Source organism: Octopus bimaculoides, chromosome 15 (assembly GCF_046866305.1).
Source record: "Octopus bimaculoides isolate indiv1 chromosome 15, ASM4686630v1, whole genome shotgun sequence".
In the NCBI taxonomy this organism is placed as follows: Eukaryota; Metazoa; Mollusca; class Cephalopoda; order Octopoda; family Octopodidae; genus Octopus; species Octopus bimaculoides.
This window is the reverse complement of record NC_142942.1, coordinates 53,420,126-53,446,705: the sequence shown is the minus strand read 5'-3', so window position 1 is coordinate 53,446,705 and position 26,580 is coordinate 53,420,126. Positions and strand designations below refer to the sequence as shown.

Genomic DNA, 26,580 nt, shown 5'->3' with positions numbered 1-26,580 from the left:
TTTTGTCCAAGTGAGAAATAAAATTTTAAAAATACCTGATTATTTATTCAATTTTTCTTTTCATTTCCTTTTTAATTTCTTTCATGTTTCTTTCATTCTTTCCTCTCTTTCTTCTTTTCTTCACTCTTGTTGTTGTTGTAATCAAACAATATTTCTTTTTATCTAATATCATTTGTTAGTTTCTGAACCATATTTGGTCATTTATTTTTATTTTTACTTCTACTTTTATTTTTATTTTTTGTTCCTAATTATTCATTTTTCTCTTTTTTTTTCTTTCTTGGCTGGGAAGTAGGAGGAGGTGTAACAATCCTTCTGCATTTTCTTTATTATTATTATTATTATTGCTGTTGTTATTGTTGCTGTTTTAGTTGTTCTTATAGTCTTCAGTTTGTACTTTTTTTTACAATTTTTTGTTTTAGGTGGGGGAGGGGGATTTATTTGTTTTGTTTTTACCAATAAAATATATCAATGAACAACTGTTTCCCATACACACACACACACACACACACAGTTATATATATGCACACACACATTCCTAAACACATGCACATATATTATACGTAAATTGTGTGCAAGACAGTGTTCTCTGTGTGTGCATGTGTATGCATGTGTGTGTGTGTGTGTCTGTGTATGTATGCTTCTGTCTGTTAGTCACTGTTTTATTTGTGCTTATTTTTCTTTTTCCTCAAATTCCTTTGTCTTCTAAAATATATATTTTAAACATGTCAAACACTTGTATTTTATTTCCTTTCGACACCATTATGGTCTTCGTCATCGTCATCATCACCACCAGCATCATCATCAGCATCATCATTATAATAATAATAATAATCAACATAATCATCAACATCTTCATCATCATCATCATTTTCATCATTAATATTACCACCTTCACGACCCTCACCATCTTCTTTCTCTCCTCCCCATCATCATCATCATCATCATCATTAATCATCATCATGAGCATCACTATCACAATTATCATATTAAAATGTCCCAAACATCATCATCATCACAATCATGAACATCAGCATTCTATCACTACAACAGCCATCATCATCACCATCATCACCACCACTATCATCAACATCACCATCGTCAGCCACCATCACCATCACAAACAGCTATCATCAGCAAAAATACCATCAGCAGCAGCAGCAGCAGCACCGACACCACCACCATCATCATCATCATCGCACAACCTCTGCCTTGACCACCGTAGCCGCCATCATCCTCAATAGCAGCATCATCATCACAACCATGTTCGTTGACGCTACCAACAGCAACAACAACAACACTTACAACAGCATCACCAGCGCCATCATCGTCATCGTACCACCGCCACCACCGCCACCAATGCTATCATCATGATCATCACCATCACCATCATCATCGTCATCGTCATCATCAGATATGGAGGTTGTTGTAGTATTTCTTTCAATCTTCATTATCTCAGATGTTAATCTCAAAGTGGTTGCCGTTCTTATTGTCTTAGAAACGTTTCCTCTTCAGTTCTGTTGTTTTCGCTCTCAACACTCAACTATCAGCTGCCATTAATAATTTCCACCAATAAATATGTATGTGTGCACATGTGTGTGTGTGTGTGTGTGTGTGTGTGTGTGGTGTGTATGTGTCTATGAATGCACTTATGCTCTTGTACATGTATGTGTATGAATATCTGTGGCACATGTGTGCATGCATGTGTGTTTATTTATTATATACATACATTCATACATATATATATATATATATATATATATATAGAGAGAGAGAGAGAGAGAGAGAGTGATAGAGAGGTTGGTAGTTAGATATGTGTGTGTATATATATGTATACATATATGTGTGTGTATATATGTGTGTATGTATGCATGTATACATGTATGTGTATATATATATATACACATGTGTGTATGTATGTGTATGCATGTATGTATGTGTATACATGTATGTACACACGTGTGTGTGTATGCATATATCAGTATACATATTTATTAAATTGCTATTACATTCACATGGTTATCAAAACAAAACTTGTAACACCACCACCTCCACCTCTTCCTCTCCTCCGTTCTCCTGATTTTTATCCATTATTTTATTTACAATACAATCTAAAATGTCTATTGGATTAAAAATCTTGCTCTGTTCTAAATTCTTCATTATTATTAGATTGCCATCTTTACTTTCATCAGCCAATCTATTTATTTTGGCTTTCTTTGGAGATGTTTTTTTTTTTCCCCAAGAATTCAATTGTATTCCTTATTTTGGGAATTTAGTTGCAACAAATGAGTTGTGAGATTAAGGGGTAGAATGAGAGATTCAGAAACCACAAGATAACGGGTTCGAATGACTCTGCCATCCATATGTTATTCTTCGTAGCACTGATCTTCCTTTACTAACTGGCCCCATGCCATCAAATGACGGCTAATTGTAGTGTTTTATGTATAAATAAGGTACAAAACAAGGTACATGATAATCACAAATACAAACATACACGTACTTTCCTTTTACATACACACATACACTCACACAGAGTTGAAATGCTGTTTGATTTTTCTTTTTCAGAGTTGAATGTTCACCATCCCACTTCCATTGCACACATACACACACACACACACACATGCATATGCACACAGACATTCCCATGACTCCCTTTTACATACACACACATATACTCACGCAGAGTGATGGTGATAGCGGTGATGGCAGTGGTGGTGGGGGTGTCATTGTTGTTACTGTTGTTGTTGTTGGTGGTGGTGGTGGTTGTGGTTGTGGTGGTGGTGGTAATGATGACGATAATGACATTGCGTGCACGACAATGTATAACAAAGATGAAAAGACATGAGATCAGTAAACTGAACTGCAGAGAGCAATGATAACAAATGACAAATGGAAATTTAAAGCCAAAGACAGAAAGAGACAGAGACAGAGAGAGAGTGAGAGAGAGAGAGAGAGACAGAGACAGAGAGAGAGACAGAGACAGAGAGAGAGACAGAGAGAGAGAGACAGAGCGAGAGAGACAGAGAGAGAGGAAGTGGGATGTCTTACCATCAGAGTTTTACACAGAAAGATGAGGATATCCCTCTTTCCTTGTGTTTCTTTGATCTTAAATCTGAATATTTCGTTGTTACACTTCGGTTCTGTTCAGTTTATCAATCCTAAGCTTTTTATTCTTTTTTTTTTTTTTGTATTTTGCTATAATTTATCATCATTATTGATATAACAAATGTTTCTTCTTTCCACAACCTTTACTTATACATAAGCTGGCTTGGCTGTATGGTAAGAAGTTTGCTTCCCAAGCACATGGTTCTGGATTCAGTCCTGCTGCATGGCACCTTGGGCATGTGTCTTCTATTATAACCTCAGGCCAACTAAAGCCTTGTGAGTGGATTTAGTAGACGGAAACTGAAAAAAAGTCCATCATATTTATATACATATATATATATATATATATATATATATATATAGCCATATGTATGTGTGTGTGTATATACCGTATTTTAATGTGTATAAGGAACCCCCTAATTTAGGGGGTTTAAAATTTGGAAAAAGGTTTTGTAAGGAATTATCATATAATCCATGTATAAGAAACTCCCATATTTTTTAAGACAGTAGGTTAGGGTGCAATTTGAGTGAGATTTGGCTGTTATTTCTCGAAGACTGAATGACCATGCAGAATCTTTTTCATTATATTGCAGTATAAGTGAGTGGCCTCCATCAACCTGTCTTGACCACACCTCTAGCCGTATGTGTTCAGACCCTGGCAAGATATTTTGTGGAAGGCTAGCAGTTGTCTATGCATGTGAGCATTTTCTTTCCATTCCATTATTGTCTCACAAAGGAGATGACATTACTGTACCCATGAAGACCTGCCCACCACGACAGAATTGAGATCCTAAGACCAAGGTGCCACATAAAAAAGCATTGATGTGGATCTGGGTTCCACGTAGAAAAGCAACCAGTACACTCTGTGGAGCGGTCAGTGTTGGGAAGGGCATCCAGCTGTTGAAACCAAGCCAAAACAGGCTATGGAACCTGGTGCAGCCCCCCACCAGCCTGGCCAGTTCATGCCAAGCTGACCAACTCAAGCCAGCATGGGAAGCAGATGTTAGATATCGATAATGATGATGATGATGGCATATATATGTACAATACTAATTGTAGATGAAAACATATGACATACTGCATAATTTTGTTAGGCAGTATTGTTACAAATAATGAATAATAATGTCCATAGAAAAATGAAATAGTAAATCTAATAATAATAATAATAATAATAATAATAATAATAATAACAACAACCTGATCCATGTGAGGCAGCATATCGTGTAATGGTGATTAGATTTTTGAAAAACCAGTGTGAGGAAAATTACAGCTGTCTTTGGTGGCAATGGAGGTAAACGTGTTTAAGCAGCTGGTACTGGTGCCATAATCAGCTCTGAGACTGATAGAATTCCAAGTGAATGGCGGGATAGAGACATACCTGAAATGAGTAGCAGAGTTTTCTCATTAGAAATATATTTGGTTACGACTTGGATATCTTCTTTAAAAATCTGAGTAAATTACATCGCATGAATAATAAATGGTTTTCAATAAGCTTGTGTGTGTGTGTGTGTGTGTGTGTGTGTGTTTCGTTTTGTTTTGTTTTGTTAATTGTTTTTGTGGGGGGGGGGGGGGGGGGGGTTTGCTTGTTGTTCAACCAATTACAGAGGCAGATATTTAAGATAATGTTCAAGAGAACAAAAAAGCAACAAAAACAAAACAAGCAGTTATCATCATCATCATCATCATCTTCATCATAATCTTCATCATCGTGATCATCGACATCATCGTTATCATTATAGATGAAATCACCATCCTTATTGTCATCATCACTACCACCACCACCATCATCATCATCATCATCATCATCATCATCATAACTGCCATTCTCATCATCATCGTTACTTACATCCTCAGTATTAGTTATCATCATCATCATCATCATCATCGCCATAATCATCTTTTTCACCATACTATTATCACCACCATCCTCCTCCTCCTTATCATCATCATCATCATCATCATCATTCCTGGCATCATTATTTAGAGTGAAAGGAACTTCAATCAACTAAAATATGATGGATGACCAAACAGTTCTTATTTACCCCTCTGTTAGTAATGCTTCGTCCCATAATCTTAATTTGGTCTTTGAGTGGGGAGGGGGGGGGGGGGAAACATCCACTGAAGACTCAGATCCTAATGTAAAGAATTCAGCAGCAGAATTACTGATTTCCTGCTTTAGTTTTCAGGCTGTCAGATCAAGCTTATCAAACACCCATTAATTTTACTATGCTGCCACTGCTTACAGCAGACAAGTATCTAATGAGTACTTGCCTATTTACATCAGAATAACGTGACAAGGACACTAGGACAACAGCAACATAGCAATAATGATCAGGCAGTTAAGGATTCTAGATATGAGGATATATAATTGGTTCTGAGTTCTTGATAAACTTGATAAGCTCTGCAGTTATGACAAAATATCTGATTAGTACAACTCTATAACTACACCGTCCCAATTGGAGAAATATCATATTAAATTCAAGACAGTAAATTTGTGGCTGCCAACTTCTTGGTTGAAGATGTAATTGTTGAAACAACTATTGGCACATCGTTTCTGCTCCTACAGAAAAAATGAAAATGAGAATGTTGTTTTTCATAGCAGTAGCTATACTATAATTATTATTATTGTTGAGTGAGAGAGAGCAATGCATGTCATCAAAGTGACACTGGAGTACAAATATATGAAGCCCAATATATCCATCATGCCTACCCATCTGATAAGTGTGCATCAAGCACATGCATCACAACCATATGTGCGCAACATGGTGATCTCATATCAAGATAAACAGTGCATGATTTTGCAGGTAGGGCCCAGTTAGAATTTTCTTCAGGTCGAGTAGCCCATCTCGCTCAAAAGGTCCCTGAATAAGGTTTGTTTTAAGGATGATGAACAAAACTCCCATGCTTCCAGAGGTGAATTATTCAAACCCCAAAGAATTCCTCTCAACACATGGCTATGATGCTCCCCCACTACTTCTGCCCGTCATCAGGGATACACATATTGTCAGCCTCTAAGGGACATGCTCAACTGGTTATGGTCAAACAGCTGACAAGCAGATCTTCGGTATTAAGCAGAATATTTGCTGAGGCCCATCTTTTTATAACAAGACAAAACAATGTACATGATAACACTTCTAATCAGTTAAGATCAGAAGCCATGAGAGCCATTGCTTGGTACTGCATCCGGGCATTTATTATTATTATCATTATCATTATTATTATTATTAGAGCAGCAACACAGCAGTATTCTTAGTGTGCCAGACAAAATACTTAGAGACATTTGTTCTAACTCTTTATGCTCTGAGTTCAAATTCTGCCATTGTTGACTTCATTATTATCATCATTATTATTATTATTATTATTATTATTACGTCAGCTGCAGTGAGAACATAAAGAGCACATTGCTTGATCAACTCCACCATCATCATCATTTTCACTGCCATCCAAAATGTTAATTTAACCTTGGAAGTTATTTGAACTCAGTGCCTGAAGAAGTACTAAGTAGACGCTAACACCACAAGGCATTTAATCCTCTGCACTCTAATACAAAACATACATTACCCCTTTAGTTCTACTTTGTGCCTTTGTGCTTCCATATGACAACGTAGAGAAATCTTTTGCTTAGGATTATAAACTAACGCTATAGTATTATATTATAGTTGGAACCACTAAAAGACCAAAATTGTAGCAGAAATGAGCAACAGACTATTTTTTTGTTTTGTGTGGATTAGTATAAGTTCCGTATTAATATTTGTTTCAAGTCTCACCTTAAATATTTCTACGTGTCTACTGTTGAGACAATTTTCTTGGATAGTTCTTGATTCTTCTATAAAGACACCACTACATCTAAGTGAGCGGATTATCCTAAATCTGTCTCTTCCAACATGTTCAGGTGATTATTAAAGCTGCTCTTAGAATTATATTCTTAATAGTAATTCTATTTATGTTCAAATATTTGATGCTGTGCGTGTGTGCATGTTTGTGTAGGTGTACAAGTGTATATTTTTGTGTGTATGTGTGAGTACATGGGAAAGGTGGGGGTCTTTCATTTACGTTCACACTGCTGTGTATATATATATATATGTATATATATATGTATGTATACATATTTAGCTAATGTATGTTTGTATTTACAATTATTTATTTTAAATATCTATAAACACTAAACACACATACACACAAAAGACACACACACATACATAACGACATACATAGACGCATATACACACTTTTCAGTGCAATCACACAGAATCCTACACGTGTATATGTGAGTATATATGTATGTATATATCCATGAGTGTGTATTATAATTGTGTGTAAGTATATTTATTTCACAACTTTATATTACTTATATATATTTTATAAACATATATAAATCACAACTACAAACACACACATACACAAACATACACACATACATAAACACACACACACACACACATACACATAAACACATATGTACACATACACACTTGCTTTTCAGACTTCTCAGTCCTTTAATCTCCATACAAATTCTGTTGTAAAAAAAAACACAACAATGTTAATAATAATAATAATAATAATAATATGTGTGTCACATTTAGAAATTCATGAATAGATTTCATTAAAATTCTCATTGATTTTAATAATCTGTGTTCATCTGCTCTCCTTCTTTTTCTTGTTCTTCATTGAATATCTGACCTTTATGTCGAACAATAAATTATAGACTTGAAAAATTCTTTATTCTCAAAGATGCTCAAATGCTAAGTTCTTGAAGAACCTAATTCCTCTGCCAACCAATAAATTTAGACATTGTGATGTCTCATTTCTTTGTTTTTGGTTTTTTATTTTTATTTTATTTTCCTCGTTGTGATCAAACTTATTCTAAATGTTAGATTTTTACATAAATATATTTTAAATAAAGATGTATTTTCTGTTTTCTAAACTATTTAATTCGTAAATTCTATTTCTGCAGAGTTTCTTTCTCTGTTTTTCTTTTTTCTCAGCATTTCAATAGGAACATATTCTTCCTCTATTCTTCAGATGCCCAATCCCTCATCATCATCATTATCACAACTGCTTTCATCATCATCATCGTTGTCATTGTCAACACAACCATTATACTCCTCCACTTCCTCTGCATATTCATCAGCACCATCATCATCATTGTCATCATTGTCATCGTCAGCATCATCACCCATATCATTGTCATCAACATCATCATAGCCAACACCACCACCATTGTCTTCATCATTTTTATCATCAGTTTTACCATCTTTAGCAACACCAACTTCATCATCATAATCATCATTACAGTAACAATCCTCATGAGCATCACCACCATCACCACCATCATGGAACTTAACATCAGTTTTTTTTTTTTTTTGTAGTTGTTGATTTTTGTTTCTGCCTGCTATAAAATATTACCATCCACCTAGAACTTTCTAGAAATCATCATATTGATCTTTTAACCTTTTTCATGCATATTCCTCAAGGGTCTTTTTCCCCCCTTGCTAAAGGTATTTTCCCCCCAGCAGCATATACCACTATTTTTATTTTCACCAAGATCCTGTTTTCCATGTGGCATTACTAGCCAAAAAAAAAAGGCTCCAGAATGGCCTTCCAATAATAACAATTTATCTCTGAATTCTTGGGCTATTTTTCTTTGATATTTGAAAAGGGGAATCTTTTCCAAAATAAAATAGAAGCACACATATATATCTCTGTGTGTGTGTATCTATCTATCTATCTGTCTATATAAGTGTATCTATCTATCTATCTATCTATCTATCTATCTATATATGTGTGTGTGTGTGTGTGTGTGTGTGTGTGTGTGTGTGTGTGTGCATGTATTATATATATACATACCTATATATATATAGATATATAGTATGTATAGTATGTATGTATATCTATCTATATATATATATATATATATATATATATACATATATATATATATATATATATATATGCATATGTGTCTATATACATGTATGAATATATGTACATACGTACATATGCACATACCACTTACAATACTGAAGGACATGTCAATAAAAAAGTACTCTGCGAAAATAACATCACCAAAATACAAAGACCAAAAAACCAACCAAAAGCAGCAACCGAACAGATAAGTCCACTGCTTCTGGAATACTCAATATTCCAACCAATATTAGAGTAAATCACGGAAAAATATAGAAATGTAACTTTTATCGTAAAAATTATTCGTCTATATTCTTCAAAAGATGCCACTTTCAAAGATGACAGAGTTTGGAGGATATAAAAGGGTATTAAACTTTCTAACATTCTAATGCTGGGAGAAATTATTGTATTTAGTCAAGTTGGTCATGTACATAAATATATATATAGATAGATAGATAGATATGTATACATATATATATATATATATATATATATATATATATATATATATATATATATATATATGTGTGTGTGTGTGTGTGTATGTGTTTGCATGTGTGTGTACATATATATAAATATGTATATATATATATATATATATATATATATATATATATATATAAATGTGTGTGTATGTAAATGGTGTATGTGTGTGTGTATATATATATATATATATTACATTATATCACATTATATTTTATTATACTTTATCATATTTTATTTTGTATTATATTCTATATACATATGCACATACACACATACAGTTGTTAATGTTTAACCCCAGGTCATTTCAGATCCAAAAGATTTATGATCAAAGGTCTTCCAACTGTGACTATTTCGTCTTTGTTTTTTTTGTTTTGTTATTGGGGGAGTGTTATTTTTTTTTTATTGTAGATGTTCTAAATCTAGGATTACATTATCCAATGTATCCAAACGATCTGTCTTTCTCTTCATAAAATGTAGGCTATAATTTGAATGACACTTGACTGCTATTTCTAGCAGTTGAACATACTACATTGAGCAACCTTCATGCTCTTATTATTTTTGTTGTTGTTGTTGCATGCTGGACTATAGCCTGGGCTGACCAATGCCTTCTGACTGGATTTGTTAGATGAAAACTTAAGGAAGCTTGCTGTATACAAAATATTTCTTTGTTCTGTTTCATTTCTGTACATCTTGAAATCAATTCCTACCAAGAAAATCAACTCTACTTTTCTTCCTTTGAAAAACCAATAAAATTAATTCCAGTTCTATTCTAAGATCAGTTCCGTGAATTTTACATTCTCCATGGTCAATATTTTGTCTTGGCACAAACCAAAATATATTGATGTTGTATTTATACTTGTCCGCTTTATCTTTTCCAGATCCTCCAGACGTGCAAGTGGTAACGCCACCAAATGCCACTGAAGGAACTCAAGTAAATTTGACGTGCGTCGCTGATGGAGAACCTAATAGATATACATACAGGTGGCAGCACAAGTGGGGTGAAATTATCCTACAAGAGTTCGACAACGTTGAGACAAGCTCAGAACCAGCTGTGTTAACTTTAGAAAATGTAACATTTGAAGATGGCGGCACTTATAGATGCTTAGTTGAAAATGGTATTCCAGATAGAAATGGCAATATTATGAAATCAGGTTCAGCTGAATTTATCATACAAGGTACGAAATAGTTTGACTTAGTTGCTTCCTTGTTTTCTTTCTTTTATTTTAGTTTTATTTTATGTTGACCAAGTTGACAGAGTTATTTTAACAACACTATAAGCACCCAAGCAAAGCAATACTTTTGGGGTCCTGTCATACCCAATCATAGCAGTCATGTTGGATTTCAGCACGTTTGAAATGTATGATGTTACTACTTTTAAGCAAATCATCATGTTTCCCATAAATGCTCAATCTTCTACTTGCATTCTTTTTGTTTGTTTGTTTTTTTTCACCATCTTTTCAATAAAATTTAAAGATATATTCCATATTACTTATGCATTAATTCACTATGAGTTTTTTATATGTTCCTATATTTAATCCAATATTTCCAATATTTTGGCATATTTTTCTAGTATCTAATTTATAGATAGAGAGTCTGAATTATTCGTATTTGTTATATTTGACTACAAAACAGTTGATAATAGTCTAAATACTAATCCGTTTCTTTTACTTTTTCTTTTTTCACTTTCAGCTAAACCCGTTTTCGAGATAGATGCCATATCAAATGTTTCTATTGAATATGGTGGCAATCTGAGTATATCTGTTAGCTTTTATTCATTCCCAGTCTATAGCGAAATGTCCTGGTCTTTCGATGACTCGATAACATCTGAGCCAGACATTAGTACAGAAATACAACCGACAATAGTGTTACTCTCAACATATGGCAGAGAAGTGACAGCCGAGGGACATGCTGTTATATTCACAATAACTGACTTGAGAGAAACAGAAGTTCGTACACTTAATTTGAATATTAGCAACTCAGTTGGAACCAGTAGTCATCAAATCACAATAATTCCTGCAGGTAACATAACTATTTGGTGTTTCCTATTAATTCTTTAGTGTTTCAACAGCCCAAATGTTCTACCTGTCTTATGTTCAAACCGATCAGATTTGGCCTCTCATAAATACACTACAATGTCATTCTAAAAATAAATCACATCCTGAAAATCTTGATTATAGGATAAGGCATGATTAATTCTTGAGTGAGTAATCTGAAGGTTAGAAGGTCAGCAAGAAATAACAACTATCTTCCTTCTTTTCTTTTGCTATGGCTTCTATATGTACAGGAAAATATATGTAACACACAAAATTTCATATGGATTTGTATTTATACTAATATAAAATTATTTTATATTTAAACTTTTATAAAACTCGATATTAATCTTTACACAGAATTAATTAAACGTGGGTTCTTCTGTAGAACTAATTAAATATATATTATCTATAATTAATCATTAATTTATTCATATACATCACATGATGTTCCATAATTTTTATTCTGCATTTCTTAAAACTCTATATTGCTTAGTGAAAACACCTGGATATTTATTAATGTAATATATATTAATGAAAATGTAACCTCTCTTCCCATTTTAAACAGATCTTTGAAATGGGGCATAAAAGTTCATCATTAAACAACTATTTATGATTGTTCATTTTCAAATGACCCTTAAAAAGTAGCTTCTAAGTAAACTTTTAACTAACCCTTGAAACTGTCCCTTCTAAATCCATCTTTAACTGATCCTTGTTATCTTTAAATGACCCTCAAAATGTTGCTCTACCTTTTAACTGCTCCTGTTTTTTTTTTAACTGAACCTCTTAGGTCATCTGTAACTGACCTTTGAATAATAACCCCCAGGGTCATCTTTAACTGTATGTCTGGTTTTAATCGGTAGGTCCACCATTAGAACCAATGGATTTCACAGTTGTAAATATAACTCATACAAGCATCACAGTAAAATGGACTCCAGCATTTAATGGAGGTTATGAACAGCTGTTTTATTTGTCCCACCGACCTATTTCATACGATGGTGAATGGATAGAAACAATCCACGCAGACCAAGGAAATGGCAATGATATCTTCGTAACTATCAATAACCTGAAACGTGGCGCTAAATACGCTTTCTCGTTGCACACTGAAAACACACGCCCTGGCGAACGCAACAGAAGTCAAACTCTGAAGTTTACTACCAAAACTGAAGGTCAGCCTTTTTTTTTTGTTTTTTTTATTCTGTTTTTGATAAATAAAATTGTCTTTCATTTTAGCCATCTTACTTTTTAACTGATTCCAGCTGCTGCACTCTGGCCATGCTGGGGCACTGTCATCTCTGTGGTGTTTTTGTTTTCTTTATGTTGTTTGTTTCTCTTATATATTTTTACTTGTTTTACTTATTTCAGTCACTGGACTGTGGCCATGCTGGAACATTACCCTGAAGGGTTTTAGTTGAATGAATCAACCCTAGTATTTATTTCTTTTAAAGCCTGGTACATATTCTATCAGTCTCTTTTTCTAAACCACTAAGTTACAGGGACATAAACAAACCATCACCAGTTGTCAAACAGTTATGCAGGACAAACGCGCACATACACACACACACACACACACAGACACAAATACATGCATATACATATATGGTGGGCTTCCTTCAGTTTCCATCTGCTGAACCCATTCACAAAGCACCTGTCAGCCGAGGGCTATAATAAAAGACGCCTGCCCAAAGTGTTACACAATGGAACTGAACTCAGAACCACATGGTTGGGAATGAAACATCTTACCACACAATCACACCTGCACTATGTCACATAAACTTCACCTTTCATTAACACAGACCATCAACCATTTTACTTGAGCTCCATCATTTTCTTTTTTTTAAATATTATTTATATTGTTGTCTTTTTTATACTTATTGTTTTTTTGTTTGTTTGTTTTTTTCTTCAGAAATCCAAACAGTGAGAATATCACCATCATCAATTACTACTGGAACAGCGTTAGGTTTTATAATCGGTGGAATGATAGCAGCTGCTTTAGTCATCACTGCCTGTTTCCTGATTGGCCGGATTGCATGCCGAGGATCAAATAGAAATGGTAAGTCATTGAATATATTATAACTTTGATGAACTATACACACACACATACATACATACATACATATATATATATATATATAATACTCAAATCATGAGTGTGTATGTATATATATATATATATATATATATATATATAATGTCTTTTATTAGTAATCAACAGATTGTACAGAGTGACTCTGAGAGTTTCATGCACCTGACTCTCATCCCTTGAGTCAACTTGTGCTGATTATAAATAAAATATATGTATATATATATATATATATATATATATATATATATATATATGTATGTATGTATGTATACATGTATATATATGTGTATATATATATGTGTGTGTGTGTGTGTATATATATATATATATATATATATATATATGTATGTTTGTATGCTTGTCTATATTACATATGCATTCTATTGTGTATATGTTTATGGAGAGGAAGTAAGCTTCTGGCAAATGGTGTTTGTTCTGTAGGTTCAATTCTACTTTGAGTTATTTCGTTTCATGCCCCACCTCTCACATTTCCTTATATTTCTGGGTGTTGAAAGAAAATACCAGGTATATTCGGCCTTTTATTCACCGAACACTCTCACATCCAAACCCTATTCCTGTTTGAAGAGGTCTAAGTACCTGTGTGTGTATATCTTGCCCCTTTATCTTTCACTTCTTTCAGTTTTTTGGACTGCCCTGAAGGATTAAATTGAAAAATCAAGCCCCAGTACTTAGTTTTAAGTCTGGTACATATTCTGTCAGTCGCTTTTTGCTGAACTACTAAGTTACAAGGGTGCAAACAAACCAGCAGCACTGTTGCCAAGTAGTAATGGGGTACAAACACAAACACACACACACACACACACACACACACACATACAATGAGCTTCAGTTTCCATCATAAGGCCTTGATTAGCCCAAGGCCATAATGGCCATCCCTTCATGAGACTAACATGACTTCTAACTATACAAGGCTCCAGTCATATGTACAGGGGAATATAGAATTATGTCCTTACTCCTTTTCTCAGACCATTTTTTCCTTAAGCTATGAACACGAACCTTACTTCCACTCTGTTGCATGTTTATATATATTTGACTGTGTATATATTTATATATTGTTGTATTTAGATGCCTACAAAATGTACGAGTCCCAAAAAAAGATTGTGTGTACTATTTCAATCATTTAAAAAAAATATTTTAAATACATACATACTCATGCTTATGAGTGTGTTTTATTAAATATATATATATGTTGTTTTATTGAACTCATTGTGTGAAGATATTTATTGTATATGTGTCAAATGCTATATTAATACTTGGGCTTATGCGCATGTTCATAGCACCTGTGTGTATATATAAGTGTGTGTTTTATGTGTGGGTATGTTTGTGTGTGTAAGTCTGTATGCATGCATACATGTGTTTTGTGGTGTCTCTCATCAGGTTTTTTTTTTCCTCTCTGACAGTTCAGTTAACCAATTCCACAGATTCTTTTTGTGTGATTTCAAATCAAGCCTATTCTTACTCACATTTTGTCTTTCTTTTTTAAAGTAATTCCACGCGCCACCAACAAAATAAAGAAATATTTTCCATTTCAGTAGAAGTCTTTATTGTATATCCAAAAGTATAAGCATCATCAAGAATCTGTTTTATCACAGATTCCTTAATAATGAAAACCAATTTCGAATAACTATTAACCCTTCTGATATAATCCGCTTGAAACAAATCCTGGTTTTATGATACAAAATCCATATTTCCAGAAGATTTAAATTAAGACCTTCCATTGAAACTTTTTGTTGGTTTATATCCAAAGCACCAACTTAATAATGGTCAAGTTATTTTATTAAATTCTTCATTATTTTAACAATTAATTGAAATAAAGGTTTTGTGTTTCGATAGAAATGTGGTAACAAAGGGGTTAATTAACACGAAACCTTCTCTTCCTAGATTTGTGTGTATATTAAATTATGTCTCATATTGGTGCATTGTAGATAACATGAGCGGTATGATGCCTAATGTACAGCCCAGGGTAACGTGACCACTTAGCTGGTTTGTCTTTCTGGGGATGGTGGTGGATCTTTTGCAGAGTTTACTTTGATGTAAGCATTCAAAACAGACCTCTAATAGATTCCTACACACACACATATATACACGTGTGCACATGCACACACACACACATGTGCACACACATGCACACACACAGGCACACACACATACACAGTGTCACACACACACACATGCACGCACACACATACACACACACGCACATACACAGTGTCACAGTTCTACCGATTACATTGGAGTTATTTTTTTTCTTTTGTGGTTTGACCGTAGACAGTCTATCTCTAGCATAATGGATGTCCACTTAGTGGTCATCCCTTCTCATATGTATGTAATATAATTTTTCTGAATTTTCAGAATTTTCTTTATGCTAGGCCACTGGTTTTAAATTGGTGTTAATTAAATTAATATCCAGTTTATCACCATTATTATTATCTAAATATATATACATATATATATATATATATATATATATATATATATATATATATATATATGCACATATATATATATATCACAACTGTCTGATGAACAGGAATGTGAAACTTTGGGTAACAGCTCTTTTTGCGATAATTTTGCAGCTTTAATAAAAGCTCTACCTTTGGTATTCGAGTACTATTTTTTCCACCTTGTTTTGCACTTATGTGCTCACCTGTGTGTGTATATACATTAATACATAAAATATGTATAATATCTATTATATATAATACTGCGTGGGTGAGGTGTAGGCAATAATAAAAGTAAAAAAAGCAAGAAAGTAGACATTTAACCAAATAGTGTCTGGCAAATATTTATGTTCTCGCTTTTGCATTTCAAAGAACTAATACCTATTCTTTTGTTCTTAGACAATAATGGAATCATTGTCTGGTATTTTGTTGTTAATCTTCACCTGTTAAGTTTAAACATGTAACAAATTTTGTACATCTTTGAGCAACGTCACATCTGGTTCTTAAGTATAAAAATGATCAGTAAGTCCAGCATTCAACACCTCCATAAAGTGAAGATATATTCTTGTTATATTCTTATTGTTATTTCTGTTTCATTGTTGTATTATAACATAACGATACACATGTCAGCTATGTAATCACATGTTCTTTTCTCAAGTTTTTTCATTTGTTAATTTCAAATTTATGTAATTTTTATTTTTTTTTTTTAACACCAGCAAGACAGAAATTGATAGTGGGAGTACCTAATTAAATGTCTATTACTCTTTAATTCTTTCTCTCTCTATGTATCTTTTCTCTCTCTTTACACACACACACACACACTAGTATTATTACCTGATTTCATTCGGGTCTACTCAGGCCACATTTTAAAGGTGAGGAATTTTGTCCTAGAGGCCACGCCTTTCAACTGAGCAAACTCAAAGTTGCCATGCTAATTCCCCACCACTTGCCCAAGGTGCCATGCAATGGGACTGAACCCAGAGCCATGTGGTTGAGAAACAAGCTTCTTACCACACAACTACACCTATATTCTAAAATCACTTTACAGCAGAAATCTAAGTAATTACATAATACATTAATTCATATTCCAAAATAAAAACAAAATCAAATATTTTCTTTTGTTCTCATGAATAAACGATTCCTAACTTTTGTCATCATATACCAAAAAGACTGTCAGGCAAACGACTGATAGCCTTATACAATAACATTGCGACTACATCAAACGGTTTTATATTACCATCGTGTTTATTCAGCAGAATTTATAATTTATTCAGCATATAAAAATAAATTTGTTTCATTTATTTCATTGATTGATTAAAAAAAAGTAGTAAACATTAGAAAAAAATAATCGCTGTTTGTGTAATTTCAGTTAAAAAAAAAACATTTCTTGTATTGAGTTCTTTTAGACTTCTAGGTTGTTTATACAGTTATCATCTCATGCACACACACACACACACACACACACACACACACAGATATGCTGGTAGACATATACACATACATATACATATATGTATACACATACACACATTACTTTGATATATATCAAAGATGTAAACATGTACATGTGAATATATATGTGTATATATACATATATATATATGTGTGTGTGTGTGTGTGTGTGTGTATATATATATATATATATATATATATATATACGTTTGTATATGTGTCTATGTAACACTATGTTTTAATTTAAGCATAAATAATATACAGCATTATTTTTACATATAATTTTTCTGTTGTATGTCCCCAATTATTTTTCTTAAACAAGCTGGTTCCTCTGAACTTGTTTTCATTTATAGTCCACCAATATTTACTTAGTGACAATAGTTTCATTACACACCGCATATTATTTTTATCCTTACACCATTCTACATGAGTATACATGAAATCTGAGTTAGCTTCAGCTTTGAAGTCCAGCTTTGTATCTTTAAAATCTCTTTTATTTTCTTTTATTTTTTTTCTCTCCTAATATCTATTTTATATTGGTAAATATCTATAAAACCATTTAAGGCATCTGAATAATTTTCCTCACAAAAATATGACATTTAGAATTTTGGGGTTATGTTATTTTTTATCGTCACTGTTTGATTTCTTTTCCCAGCTCCTCCCTGTTTATTCTCATCCACTCATCTCTAATGTGATTAGCCATGTATCTTCTCTACAACAAAAAGAAGAGAAAAAAAAACCAAAAAGAACCTGTTTTCTTCTGGTTTATTATTTCATACTTTAATCTCTCGTCTTCAACCACAAAGTTCGCTCCCTTTCTGCTGTAAACCCACTCAACTAAAGAGGATTTTAGTCTGTCAAGCTGCCTGGTGACCCCACTAGTGTTGGTGCCACATAAAAAGCACCCAGTACACTCTGTAAAGTGGTTGATGGTGGTGGTGGTGGTCCTTTGACTGCCAGTTGATAAACCTGATGACGTCTATCCCTCTCCACATCTGACTAAAACCGATTTCTTCTTAGGAGAACAAGAGGAAAGAAATCAGCCCAGTACTGACCTGTTATTTTATTTAGTGACCCCTAAAGGAAAACAAAGCAAAAGAGACCCCATAGGAATTTGAACTCAGAGGGCAGAGAACAGGAACATATATAGCAAGGCTTATTTTATTGACATTCTAATGATTCTGTCAAGTTATGGTCATAGATTGGCATCATTCTGATTTGATATAAGTCTAAGAGCTGTCAAAAGAAGAGCAGTCTTGGAAATATCGAAATATCTTTACTTCAGATAATGTTAGAACAACAGTAAATTCATATATACATGTACACACACATACACACACACACACACATATATATATATACACATATATACATAATAATGATGTGTTATTTTCTTGGAGTTTTTATGATAGTTGAAAAGACATTAGTGTTTATTTCTAATTCAGTACATGGCAAGGCAATTGGCCAACCCCTCATTGTAATTATGTATATAATTATAGAATACTTTGTACATATATACATATATATACATATATGTATATATGCATGTACATATATACATGGACACACATGTGTGTGTGTAGTATGTTCTACTATCTGTTGCAATGTTCTTTTGCTATTCTTGAGAATATTGATATTTCATAATGCATTAAAAAGCAGCTTCTATTTTATATTACATTATATTTCCTAAGAATTTAAATTTGATTTCTTTTAGAAAGAAGAAAAGAAAAGAAAAGAAAAAAATTATGAAATATGAATTTTAAAAATTTCGTTTTTTTCTTTTTTTTAAATGTAAAACTTCATTCAGTTCTAATTCTATTTAAGATTGTGATATTGTGTGAAGACGAGGATAAAAAAAAATTATTTGTTTATTTTACACACAGGTGAAATAAAGAGAGTTGAAAGAGATCAAACATCAGACTTTTTCGTGCTCTCTGCTATATTCTGAGTCTGTAGATTACATCAATAAGTGATTTAATGTAATTCACTTCAAATGAATGGAGAAATCATAGTATTTTTGATGTTCATGCCTTTCCAAAGACTTTTATTTCAGACATGAGTTCGGTAAGATTGGTTCAGCTTGGGAATATGGAAACTAAAGCCTTTGACGGTTGTCGGTGTTGGTTTTATATTTTCTGTGAAATAAAGGGTGTATATGTATGGTTGTGTGTATGTGTAAACAAAGAGAGGGAGTGAGGGAGAGAGAGAAAAAGAGAGAGGGAGAGAGAAAAAAAGAGAGAGGGAGAGAGACAGACAGGGATAGACAAACATATAGACAGACAGATAGATACACAGACTGTGTACGCAGGAGTTGAAATGTGTCAGAGAGTGAAAGAGAGAAGAATAGATAGATAGTGTGTGAGAGAGAGAGAGAAACACAGAGAGAAGGGAAGATAAAAAGGAGAGAGGAAGATAGAGAAAAAAGAAAGAGGCAGAGATGGACAGAGATAGATTTTCAGATAAATGCACAGGCAGAGTATGAAGGAGTTGTAATATGTCAAAGAGAGAGAGTGAAAAAGTATGAGAGAGAGAGAGAGAGAAAGAAAGAGAGAGAGAGTGACTGAGACAGACATAGACAGAGAGAGGCTCAAATTGTGAATGCATGAGTTGTAATGTGCCAGAGAGAGTAAAAAACAGACAGACAGTCTTATGTGTGTTATGCAGTGAAGTGTATTATAATGTTGTATGCATAGATGAGATGAGGAGGCTGAGAGTCTGGCAGAGAGGGATAGAGAGATACAACGAGAGAGAGGGAGGAATAGTGTCTTATATCTGTTATGAAGTAAAAAATGATGGTGTATACGTGTTTATAAGAGAGAGGGAGAGGGGGGAAACAGAGACAGAGAGAGATAGACAAAGAAAGTGAGAGAGAGAGAGAAAGAGGGAAACAGACACACAGAGAGATAGACGAAGAAAGTGTGTGTGAGAGAGAGAGAGAGAGAGAGAGAGAGAAAAGGAAAAAGTCTTATATCTGCCATGAATCAAAAGATGATAGTGTGTGTACATGTGTAGGTGTGTTTGAGTGAGTCTGTAAGTGTGTGTGTTTGTGTGTCTGTGTGTGTGTGTCTGTATAACCATGTGGTTAAGAAAGCAAGATTCCTTTACACTTTTATTCTTTAACTCGTATCAGTCACTCATCTATAATCTCGCTGGGGCACTACCTTCGAGAATATACTTAATTAAATCCATTTCGTTTACTGACTGATCTATTTTGTCAACTTTGCAAAGATCAAAAGCAAAGTGGACAACCTGAGGCAAGATTTAGTCTCAGAATATGAACAAATCTTACTTCAATTCTGTTACACTTTTGTAAATGTTAGAGGAAGGGCTGGGCTTTGAAACCTTTGACCCTGCATCCCTCATGGCAACTGAACTTATCAAACTTTCCTGCTATAACTCTGCTTGCCTAAACTTTGGTGTCTGGCAAGAAATTCCATTCCAACATTCTCCAATGAATTATTGGTAAGAGACCACAACTAGAAACTTTCTGCAGGTGAAGGCCAATTCAGTCCTCGCTGACCCACTTAAATGAAGCACAGAAGCTGAAGGGCAAAACACTTATGACTCTGAGGTCCCTACTGACAATATGGAAGGGTTGTGATGGATTTAGAAGAAGAGCTTGCAAAATGTCTGAGTAAGTTCCTACAGTTTGTTGCATGGAGAAAAGCATCTCCGGTGTTTAGGGAAGCCACAGCAAGAGCCAAAAAAGGAAGGAAGAGGTTATTATAGGCCCATTAGTTGTGTTAAACCAGGGAGTAGATTAATCCTAGTCCCTAAATATAATGGGGAGAAAAGTTTGGTGGTCTCTTGGCCTACTGGAAACAGCATCTGAATCTCTTCAGACCACACCCTACTCTTTTCAAGAAAGTTGAAAACACATTAGGTAATGTCATAGCTATACAAACAGATGGGATGGTCATGGTTGGAACACCTTTGATCATAGGCCAGTTCTTTCAGGGAAACAACAACCAAGATTATATAATGATGAAATGTGAGTGCTACGTAAAAAAGCACCCAGTCCAAGAGGTTGGCATTTGGAAGGACATCCAGCTGTAAAAACCATGCCAAAACTGACCTTGCCTTGGTGTTAGGAAGGGCATCCAACCATAAAACCATGCCAAAACAAGCTCAGAAGCATGACACAGGCTCCTGCCTGGCCAGCTCTTGTCAAACCGTCCAACCCATGACAGCATGGAAAGAGGATGTTAGACGATGATGATGATGAAATACATAACCACAAGTAGTTTGTATTTTACATCGAGAGAGAGAGAGAGAGAGAGAAGAAATATATGAAATGATTGTATCTAAAAAATTACAATTAAAATAAAATAATGATATAAATAATAAAATGAAATATAATCACAGCAATGTACCACGAAATTGGTGATAGCCATTATTTGGCAGATCAAAGGCGAAAAACTCTTGAGTGCAGGAGGACAGAACTTGTCCTCCTGCTGTCAGTCTGTGAATAGGAACCAAAAGTGAAAAAGGAAGAAAATCAAAAAAGCAACGACAAAAAGATTTATTAAATTACTTTCGTTCCTAAGACACGGCAACAAAATAGAATTTTTGCAACAAGAAATTCCTGTAATAAATAGAAGTTTCTGGATGAAATCTAATTACCGTTCTGTTAAAGGTTGAATCACTTGTAATTTGGAATTGTTACTTGAAGCCAATTTTCATCGGTTTAGTTAGTTTGTATTGAAAGCAAAGAGAAACGATTAGCTCTTTATCATTTTTAGATTAACGTTCACCACAACGACAACAATAACAAAGTAACATTGTCTGCCCTAATTTGTTGTTTCTATAAATACGTTGCTGCAGAAAATAAGAAGTAATTACATCATCATCATAATTATCATACTCATCCTCACCATTTTAATGTCTGCTTTTCCATATTTGCATCAGCCAGATAGAATTTGATGAGGCAGGTTTTTCTATGTTCTACAGCCAGACATATTTTTATAGAAGATTGGAAATGAATGACACCCTTGTTTCTATGCTACACATGCGTTTTTACAACTATTTCATGAATACACACACACATACACATACCTGCGCACATACATGTTTATACACCCTTGTGAGTAGAAGTCCTGTAATTTCAACAGTTCCATTACTTTCATCTTGTAACAACCAACCGAGTGAAAAATACCTTACCTAGAAAACAGTTAAGGGTTGGCAACAGGAAAAGCTTCCAGCTGTGTCAGCACAGAAGAATAAAAATGATGTTAACGATGCTGATAGTGGCAGTGATGATGATAATGATGGCGGTGGTGGTGGTGGTGGTGGTGGTGGTGGTTGTCATGATGATGATGTACTTTGCTTACTTTCCATGCAACATTATATTTAAGTTTTTTCTCTGAAATTTCAAATATATACATACATATACCTATATCTATCTATCTATCTATCTATCTGGCATGGAAGCCAGTTAGCTGCTCTGGCAGCAATCACGCTTGGATGGTGCTCTTAGCACTCCACTGGCACAGGTACCAGTCATCAAATTTGCGAATTTGATTTGATTTCAATTTCACTTGCCTCAACAGGTCTTTGCAAGCAGAGTTTAGTGTCCAATGAAGGAAAGGTATGCATAAGTGGGCTGGTTACACCCCTGGCATAGGCCGTGGGTTATGGTCTCACTTGGCTTGCCGGCTCTTCTCACGCACTGTATATTTCCAAAGGTCTTGGTCACTAGTCATTATATACATACATATATATATATATATATATATATATATATATATGTAGAGAGAGAGAGAGAGAGAGAGAGAGAGAAAGATTAATAGTTAGGTAGGTAAGTAGGTATGTATGTATTAATTGCTAGCAATGACAGTATTTTGTTTTGCAACTATGATATACTTTTAAGTATATTAAAGGTTTACAAGTCAATATTTTGTCTTGTTAGCAATGTTCTCCTTTTTAAGTTTATCCCTGTAGATTTTCTATAGAATTTAGAGTCAGTCCTGAAAGTTATGACGTTTCATATATGAATACTCCTATGTAAACAATGTGATCAAAGGTAGAAGAAATAGCTAATGGGTGTATATGCAGATTTCAAGAGTTATTGCTCTTCCATATATATATTTATGGATGTATAAACACACATACATATATATACATATATGTATATATATTATATATTTGAACATGCAAATATTTCATCTTTAAAAAAAAAACTAATATGTAATTAATTCTGTATCGTTTCTTTAAATAGGTTATAAAATATGCACCAGTTTTATTTGAACATCAGGTGTATTTTATTACAGTGTAACCAAAAATATCTAAGCAGTAACGAACTTGGTAATATTTCTTTTTAAAGCCGGAGTTTTTTTTGTTTTTTTCTTCGACAATGCAACTTGTTTTTCTAAATATTTTTTAACATCTAAATACATATACAGCAATAATCAAAGATTTTTCCCTTGCTAATTCCAAAGACATAAATACTAATTTAATGGAATTTTTACAACCAAATTTTTTTTTTCTTCTTTTTCTTCAAAGAAATTTTATTTATTTTATTCTTCCTTTTCGTGTGTGTGTGTGATGGGTTTTCATCAAAGCTTCTACTGTTCTACTCCTGAATTCCAGTTCAAAGATGGGCAAACTCAACTCATATTCGTTATCATCATTTACCGGTTTTTTTTGTTTTTTTTTTTCACCGTTTTTAAAATCTAATGGCGAGTAATTGTTTTCTGCAGATTTCATCTCAATATGCAACATTCCATGTGATGCACATATATTTTCTCTGATGTTTAGTATCATTCTGAAAACAAAAAATCAAAAACAAAAATTCAAATAAAGTAAAACAAATAAATAATAATAATAATTTTTCATTGCATCAATTTAGTACCATATCATCAAAAGTCTCTTTACCATGACCAAAACAAAACAAAAACAAAAAAAAACAGGAAAGCAAAGAAGCAAAATTGCTAAGGTTTATATCTTTTGTTTTGTGAGGAATTTATGGTTTATATTCCAGTATTAAAAGGATTATAGTGTTTTATTCTATCTTTTACCTGAAATAATGAATTATGGATGAAGATTTAGATTACTAAAATGTGGACTATGTGTTCATATTCCATGGCAAACAACATTCTGTTTGAGTATTTGATCCCATGACAACATTATATATATGTAACATTATATACATAACTGCAGGTGTGGCTGTGTGGTAAGAAGTTTGCTTCTCAACCTCATGGTTCCTGGTTCAGTCCCACTGTGTGGCACCTTGGGCAAGTGGCTTCTACTATAGCATTCGGCTGACCAAAGCCTTGTGAGTGGGTTTGGTAGATGGAAACTGAAAGAAGCCCATTGTATGTATGTGTATATATATGTGTGTGTGTGTGTGTGTTTGTCCCTCATCGCCAATTGGCAACCGATGTTGGTGTGTTTACATCCCCCATAACTTAGTAGTTTGGCAAAAGTGTCCAACTGAAGAAGCAACAGGCTTAAAAAAGAAATGATTACTGGGGTTGATTCATTCAACAAAAAATTCTTCAAGACAGTGCCCCAGCATGGCCACATTCAAATGACTGAAACAAGTAAACATAGAAGATAAAAGACATATATATGTATATCTATGAGTGAGTGGGCAAATGAAAGAAGGGCATTCAACCAATTTATTGGGAGTTACAGTTTGATTAAATTCAAAATGGCTGATGACTAGCTTCATACTTGAAACTCAAGAGTACCAACAAATTTGAATCATATATATATATATATATATATATATATTATATAGTAAATCTCAAAAGAAGAACAAACACAAAAAAAAAACAACGCGGAGGAGTGGTATATGTAAAGTATTAGCAGACGCTCAGGGAGGGAAAGAAAGATGGTTTAATGCTTTGAGCATACGCTCTTCTTCAGAAACAGAGGAAAGTCCAATAGAAAGGAATATGGAGGAAGAAAATCACCTACGATTCACATGTGATTATATATATATATATATATATATATATATATATATATATATAGATAGGTAATTACATACATACATACATGATAAAACAGTGACATAGAGATATGGAACATGCACAAATAAACAGACAGACAGGTAGATAGTAGAGGAAAACAAAGAAGTGAAAGAGAGAGAGAGAGACTACTGGAAAGAAAGAGAAAGAGAGAATTCTGTAATTAATTTGATTAATTTTAACTATATAGACATGTATACATACATAAAAACTGTGTGTGTGTGTGTGTGTATGCATGGTTGTGGGTGGGTAGCAGTGAAGGAATAGAAACATCAGAATAAACCATTGAAGTAAAATTAATTAATTTACAAAGCCTAATGAGTCTGTATCATTTTGTGTTTGACTGTGTAAACGAATAGTTGAGTGTCTGGAGTTATATACATCAATATGTGTGTGTGTGTGTGTATTTGTGCGTTTTTTACATAGATACTCATTCCCATGTATGCACACAATCCAAAATAAATGTACACATATTACATTTGCATTTGTGTGTGTGTGTGTGTGTATTTATATATTATGGATATAAATGTGTACACTTTTGTGTGCATGTATTGACATATATATATATACACTCACACATTAATTAATGCACTTTGGTGCACATTAATATAAGAAAAATGTACATTTTACATACATGCAAAACATATGCACTCACACATATATGTATATGTGTGTGTGTATGTTTGTATGCATGTATGTTTACAGATGTAATATGAATATATATATACACATATATATTTATATATATACATATAATATAACTATGATATATATATATATATATATATATATATATATACTCTCGAATCTATAATATAAATTCACACACACACACGCACACGGAAAGATAAAGAGGTAGGGGAAAGAGGTGCAGTAGCGAGGCAGAGAGATACAAATTAAGACAGAAAAAGAGAATAAAATCAAGTTACACGATGGAAGAGATTTAATCATGGGACTTGGAATTAAAGTACACACTCTTGAACTCATCCATGCATAGTAGACTATATACATGCCAAAGAATATTCATTCAGTCATGCATAGTTTTATTCCCTAAAACATGAATTCTTTATTTATTTTTGTTAATA

The 26,580-nt window shown here is 33.5% G+C and overlaps 1 protein-coding gene across 1 annotated transcript in view; it reads left to right on the top strand.

Moving 5' to 3' along the window:
• The window catches only part of LOC106878166 (synaptogenesis protein syg-2), a 166,618-nt gene that overhangs the window by 114,123 nt on the left and 25,915 nt on the right, over positions 1 to 26,580 (top strand). The window contains exons 10-13 of the mRNA XM_089363935.1: positions 10,371 to 10,667; positions 11,182 to 11,511; positions 12,386 to 12,691; positions 13,429 to 13,575. Of these exons, the coding sequence (XP_089220061.1) occupies positions 10,371 to 10,667; positions 11,182 to 11,511; positions 12,386 to 12,691; positions 13,429 to 13,575 (1,080 nt within the window). The remainder of the gene's footprint in view (positions 1 to 10,370; positions 10,668 to 11,181; positions 11,512 to 12,385; positions 12,692 to 13,428; positions 13,576 to 26,580) is intronic.